Consider the following 7,027-nt stretch of genomic DNA (forward strand, 5'->3'; position numbering starts at 1 on the left):
AGTACACGCCACACCCAGTCTCTTTATCTCTGTGTCACTTTCTTTTGTCTGTCCATCTGTCTATCTCTATATCTATCTATCTATTCACCCATCATCTCTCTCTCCCTCTTGCATTTGGATCAGGATGTAAGCTCTCAACTACAGCTCCAGGACCTTATCCATCTGCCTGCTACCATAATACCAACCATGATATTCATACCTCTGAAATGATAAATTTTAAATAAGCTATTTTTCACTCTAGGTTTCCTTGGTCATGATGTCTTATCACAGCAACAAAGAAGTAAGTAAGTCACTATACTCATAACACTTGGTCTCTACAGATTAGCTTTTGGAGTGGATACTTCACTGATGGAATGAGATGATCTTTAAAGTCTTCTCTGAAATGTTTTTATATATCTTAAGTGAATCCAGAAATTTATTAAGAACCTAGATACTGTGCTCATTCAATAGGACAAAAATTATTTAGTGAACAATGACAATGTTATAAACTTATAAGGTTGGAGAAAATTAAATTAATTATTCAACTGAAAATGCTGCACTGAACTTATTTTCTGTTCATGGTCTCTGTAATTCATGAGTTCTCAACCTGTGGATTGTGTCCCCAAAAATATTTACAAATTGATTTATAGCAGTAGCAAAATGACAGTCATGAAACAGTAATGACAATCATTTTATGGTTGGGGTCAACACAACATGAGAACTATATTAAAGGGTCACAGTATTATGAAGATTGAGAAACATTGCTTAAGTTCCTCATATTAATGAATGAATAAATATAATGAATAAAATATCAGATATTATCTATACAATATGCATAGATATATGAAAATTCTAGGAACAAAATGGTGAGGACTGGAGAGATGGCTCAGCCTTTAAGAGTGCTTACTGCTTTTACAGAAGACCCAAATTTAGATTCCAGCACCCACACTGAAGGTGACTCACAAACACCTGTAATTCAAGCTCCGGAGAATCTAACACCCTCTTTTAGTCTCCACAGTCATCCATACTCACATACAAATATGTCCTTCTTTCTTGTACACATAATTTAAAATTAATTTACAATTGTATATGCAATTAAAAATTCCAGAGGTATAACCATCCCTGATTTTAAGCTCTACTGCAGAGCTATAGGAAAAATAAATTGCATGGAACTGGCATAAAAATGGGCAGGTTGATTGATGGACTTAAATAGAAGACCCAGGCATAAATCCACATACCTATGAACACCTGATATTTGATAAGGAAGTGAAAAACAAAGTCAAGGGCTGGCGGTGCAAGTCTTTAATCTTAGCAATCAGGAGGCAGAGGCAGGCAGATATCTCTGAGTTTGAGGACAGCCTAGTCTATAAGAGCTAATTCCAGGACAGATTCCAAAACTACAAAGAAAAACTTTATCTCAAAAACAAACAAACAAATAAACAAAAATTGGTGCTGGTGTAACTGGATGGTGACATGTAGCAGAATACAAATAAGTTCACATTTATCACACTGAACAAAACAAGTTCAAGTGAATCAGAGAGATCAACATAAAATCAGCTATACTGAACCTGAAAGAAGAGAAAGTGGGAAATAATCTTGAACACACTGGGACAGGTGATGGCTTTCCGAATAGAACACAGATAGTGCAGGGACTAAGATAAACAAGTAATAAATCAGATTCATGAAACCAAAAATCCTTTTTGAAGATATAGCCAACAACTTTAAGCCACCTTTCAATTTGAGACTCTGGCACTCTTGGTCATGCCATTCCTCCATCAGTTGCTTAAATATAGCTGCTTTTGTTTATTTGGCCATTGATTACTTTTAAGAACCAAGTGGTTCTTGATGAATTTTAACTATTTCCTAAAAAGCCTATGTATATTTAAAATATACATTCTGTACCTTTAAAGCTATAAGAAGTTGTCTATGTATAATATTTTGTTCTTTTTGTCATTTATCATTGTGTTCATAAGATTAAGTCATATTATTTCCTTAATTTGAGGATAAAAGTATATCATGTTTATTGAGTGAATAAACTACAGTCATCTTTTTTTGGGCATTTTGGTAGGTTCTTACTTTTGTTGATATGAACTAAACATCTTTTACAAATATTCTGTTATGTGTGTAGGAATTTCTCCTGGCTACACAAATGTCTAACAAACATAGGTACACAGACACAGACAGACAGACACAGAGATGTATGCATTCACAGAGACATACATTTTACTCATGCCAAGTATTTGATCTCTGGTGGAGGTACAATGACATCTAATTACTACATGGTTGAAAAAAAATAAAAGCTTTCTTTCTAGCCGTTATTTCAGGTATATTTTAAATTTCGAAACATTAGTTGTATGTAGGATAATAATTAATTAAAATTAGATATGTCTTTATTTGGGGTGATTTTCCCCCCAATTCTCTCACACGCTTTCAAGCATGGCCAGAGCGATGACATGCAATCATTATGGCCAGTTTGTTTCTCTCTTTTAATAAGCCACTACACCGAATGCCAAAAATTGAGAACATGCATTTATAAAGCATGCTGTCCACTCTGGCTTATTCTAGAACACGTGTTATGCCAGTTGGTTTTCAAAACATCTAAGAACTTCCATTGACTACTTAGCTCTGAAAAAGATTTTGTCAAAATACACTACAGTATATGGACATATTTCCCAGTTCACAGTCATGAGATTGCAAAGCATATAGAATTGATGCAGGTGATTAAGTATTGTAGAAATTCACTGAATTAGATTGTTGGATTTTTTACACTTCTTTCTTATAAGACACTGTTACTTAATGTAAATGCAATGTCTTGTTTGTACTCAGACATTAGAAAAGATGGACCAAGGAATGTCCCTCAAATTGGGAAACAGGATAGGAGAAAAATTTGTCAGCAAGAGCAGGCTAGTTTGATGACAATTCCTCCTGTCCACTATCTCCTCTTGGGATAAGTGGAACTCCCACAAGAGTGACAGTAATGGCAAAAACAAGAGGGAAGGATATAGATGTTATCTTGACATTTTCCTTCTTGCATCTTGTTACTCTAAACAATTCAGTCCAGAAAAACAGTCATCGGAATGCGTTAGAGATGGACCAAAGGGAGCATCGGGATGCAGCAGAGATGGCAACTTTCACTCTGATTACAGACAATTTGTAAGCACAGTGCATCTTTAAGAGGGCTAAACTGAAAGTCTATCTGCTCTTAAGTACATGTTATTTGCCACTGTGAGTCAAGACAGATAAATGATGGATTTTATAAAACTATATAAAATTCTCTAAGTTGCTGCAAACATAAAAGATCATTCATAATGCTGACTTTAAACTTTCAAACTTTTCTTTCTTTAACTTTCCCCCCACTTCCAACTGAAATGGTGTGTACATTAAAACAAAACAGCTGTTGGAACCTGAAGTGGCTGATTTAATCATCTCTCAAGTTACATAGTATTATTTTCCAATATAGAATGCATATTATAATAGAATAAATAGTTTAATTTTTAAAAAAATATTTTTGAGCTTTTATGTTCCTTTTATACTTTTCTGCTACAAATACTGGCAGACCAACTATGGGAGCAATGATATTTGCATAGTTCAAGAATAAAATCACACACAGTTGTTCCTGGCCTTAATAAGACCATGAACTCATTTGCATGTAACCTATTATATTAGCTTGATTAATTTTTGACCCCATGTAGTGGTGAGGAAGCTTAGTAAGCTAACAGGACCTGTGGCTATTGTTTGTCGCATCCCATCCCCCATCCACCAACGCAGGTATTTTACAGATAAACACATGGAAGTAAAAATAAACTTTTAAAGCAAGTGCTGACCAGAGGAGCTATTTCCCATGGAAAATCCCCCCCACCTCCAAATTTTAGATTTTTTTGGCTGACAATTAGCATGACTGGATTTCCTTTGACACAGTAAAGAGAGTCCCTGGAAATCAGTGGTTTAAGAGTGAGGCCTCTAGCTTTGAAAGACACAGGAACGTTTCTCACAAGATCCCTTGCTTGCTCAGGAAACCTCCCCAAGCCTGGAACAGTCTACAAATCATACTGACGCCAACTCCACCGTCCCGGACACAAACACAATGGGCGGGTGTGGGCTTATGGTCACAGGCAAGTTCCTCTGCTCGGGTCCTTCCTGCCCAAGATCATCACTGCATTCTAAGATCCAAAGTCCAGATAAGTCCTGAGCAAGGAAAGAGACTCACTTAGTCTCAGTGGCAACTCTCTTTTTTCCTGCTTATCTAAGCGGGGCATTGGACCCGGTTGGCCCAGTGTGTTCCCAGTGCTGAGGCGCCAGCTGTGTTTCTGACCCCTGGATAAATCAGGGCCACACGGATCCTGGCAGGGCTCTGGACACATTTCCTGTCACGACCTAGGGGAAGTAGTTGGCCAAGGGAGTCCAGTGGGGACTTTTGACTGCTGGGGGATGAGGGTTCAGGAGAGGGGAGGGGAGGGCACACATGGTGGTAGAAAGGGCTGTAGAGGGCGGTGACTCCAGAGACCGCTCGGTTCCCTTGAATAAGCCAGAGACTTGGGAGCTTTTGTGCACCCTGAGTCTCCAGGATGAGGCCTGCGCTTGCCTTGTGCCTCCTCTGTCCAGCTTTCTGGCCCGGGCCAGGGAGTGGCGAGCACCCCACGGCAGATCGCGCTGCCTGTTCAGCCTCGGGGGCTTGCTACAGCCTGCACCACGCGACCATCAAGCGGCGGGCAGCCCAGGAGGCCTGCAGCCTGCGCGGCGGGATTCTCAGCACCGTGCACTCAGGCTCGGAATTGCGTGCAGTACTCACGCTCCTGCGTGCAGGTCCCGGGCCTGGCGGAGGCTCCAAGGACCTTCTGTTCTGGGTGGCTCTAGAGCGCGGCCGTTCCCACTGTACCCTAGAGAAAGAGCCTTTAAGGGGTTTCTCCTGGCTGCCCCCGGACGCAGGAGACTCGGAGGACAACACGCTGCCGTGGGTAGAGGAACCACAACTTTCCTGCACCGTGCGAAAGTGCGCGGGGCTCCAGGTCACCGGGGGAGTGGAGCCTGCAGGCTGGAAGGAGATGAGCTGTCAACTGCGCGCTGATGGCTACTTGTGCAAGTATCAGTTTGAGGCCCTGTGCCCCGCGCCGCGCCCCGGAGCCGCCATTAACTTAAGTTTCCGTGCTCCCTTTCGGCTGAGCAGCTCCGCTCTGGACTTCAGCCCTCCTGGGACCGAGGTGAGTGTGATATGTCCCGGGGGGGACCTCTCCGTCTCAGCCACCTGCATCCAGGAAGAGACAGGTGCTCGCTGGGATGGGCTTTTCCCTGGGGCTGTGCTCTGTCCCTGCTCTGGGAGGTACCTTCGTGATGGCAAGTGCGTGGAGCTCCCTGACTGCCTAGACCACTTGGGAGGCTTCCCCTGCGAATGTGCTGCAGGCTTTGAGCTGGGGAAGGACAGACGATCTTGTGAGGCGAAAGGGGAAGGACAGGCAACAGTTGCGGGGACCAAGCTGCCCACCAGGCACGCATCAGCCACTCTTGCCAACCCAGTGACAAACAGAACATGGCCAGGCAAGGTCCATGAGAAGCTAGGAGAGACGCCCCAGGTCACTGGACAAGACAGTTTTGCGACATCTAGTTCCGAGATTCTTCAGTGGGGAACACAGAGTACTTTACCTACTGTTCATATGTCCCCACAAACCAAGCCAAAAGTCATCATCAGGCCATCAGGAAGTGTGATTCCCACAGTGAACTACGCAACTTCCCCCTCTGTTGCCCCGACTTTCGACTCCTCCTCCACGGTGGTCTTCATCCTTGTGAGCATAGCAGTAATCGTGTTGGTGATCTTGACCATGACAGTGCTGGGACTTTTCAAACTCTGCTTCCACAAGAACCCTTCCTCCAGGACAAGGAAAGAAGCTTTGGACTCACGGGGTGTGGAAAGAAATGCTGAGGCCACTGCTTTGAGCCCCAATTCTGCACATTGCACTGACAATGGGGTGAAGGCTGGGGACTGTGGTCTGCGAGACCGAGCTGAGGGTGCCTCCCTGGCTGGGTCCTCACTTGGCTCAGGGGACACCTAGGGGAAGAACCCAATGGACATGTCTTGTGCAGACTTTCAGTTCCAATAAACTGGGAGAGAAGAGATTTCTGTCATGATGGTTCCTTAGAAGTTCTTCCCATAAATGAATTCTCTTTACTCCACCAGGTTGCTGAATCTGCAAAGCATATTCATTCCCTGAAAGTGGAAGAGGTGGTGGTGGGCCTTAGGCTGGTACTGGAGGACAGACTGGAAAATGGAAGAAGGCATTTTACTGGGTTCTGGGGGAATTTGGAGAAATGCTTAGTTCCAGTATTGAAAGAAAAAAAAATCCACAATTTTTGAAACATTTGTTTTCATCAAAATGAGAAAGAAATGTCTATATTATTCAGGCTAGGAAAAACTGGCTTTAAATTTTGAGGCAAATAATAAAGCAATGCTGATAATCTAGACTAAAATGTGTTTGACTTTTGCAAAGGGGCTTATCCAAGAATACAACACGCTGAGTATAGAAACTGGCTGCTGGGAAGAGGCTTGAGTACATTCTGTGCTTTGAGGGAAAAGTCCTTAGACCCTAGCTCTTTCACAACTAATGAAGTTTCCTTTTTTCCTTTTATCTTTTGCTTTCAAAGTCACCGAGACAGTGTGCTCCACTATAAATTCTAAGTGCAGTGTTGCCAGTTTCTGACTCTAGAAGCAAATTACAGTTGACCACCAATCCAAGTGTTTACTGTGTGTCCTTGCCCAAGGAAACACATGATTTGTGTCTTCCTTTTCCAATGTTTGTGCTTGCAGTGTAATGACCTTCCTCTCCAAGCCACCTTGGCGACATCAGGATGCCGATCCTCACTTCCAATTACGATGATGTTAATTCTCAATTAAAACGTTAATGCTAAGTATTGATCTGAAATCTTCCGGGTGCATTAGAGCAAAAGAAGCTTGGCTTTTTCCAAAGGTGCTAGGTTCTTGTGCCCTATTTAATCTGTGGTGGGGAAAACCCTGCATGTCAAACCATTTCTGTTTCTTCTCAATAGAGTGTGTATACAA

At 42.6% G+C, this 7,027-nt stretch overlaps 1 protein-coding gene across 1 annotated transcript; it reads left to right on the plus strand.

Moving 5' to 3' along the window:
• The first annotated feature begins 4,435 nt into the window (after nucleotides 1–4,435).
• Nucleotides 4,436–6,432, plus strand: Clec14a (C-type lectin domain containing 14A). Its single transcript, XM_041658613.1, has one exon. It carries the CDS (start codon nucleotides 4,545–4,547, stop codon nucleotides 6,021–6,023), a length of 1,479 nt encoding a protein of 492 aa, XP_041514547.1. The 5' UTR covers nucleotides 4,436–4,544; the 3' UTR covers nucleotides 6,024–6,432.
• The last annotated feature ends 595 nt before the right edge of the window (nucleotides 6,433–7,027 follow it).

The sequence above is a fragment of the Microtus oregoni genome, unplaced genomic scaffold, assembly GCF_018167655.1.
Source record: "Microtus oregoni isolate MIOR12 unplaced genomic scaffold, Mior012 000009F_ref0000495, whole genome shotgun sequence".
Taxonomy (NCBI): Eukaryota; Metazoa; Chordata; class Mammalia; order Rodentia; family Cricetidae; genus Microtus; species Microtus oregoni.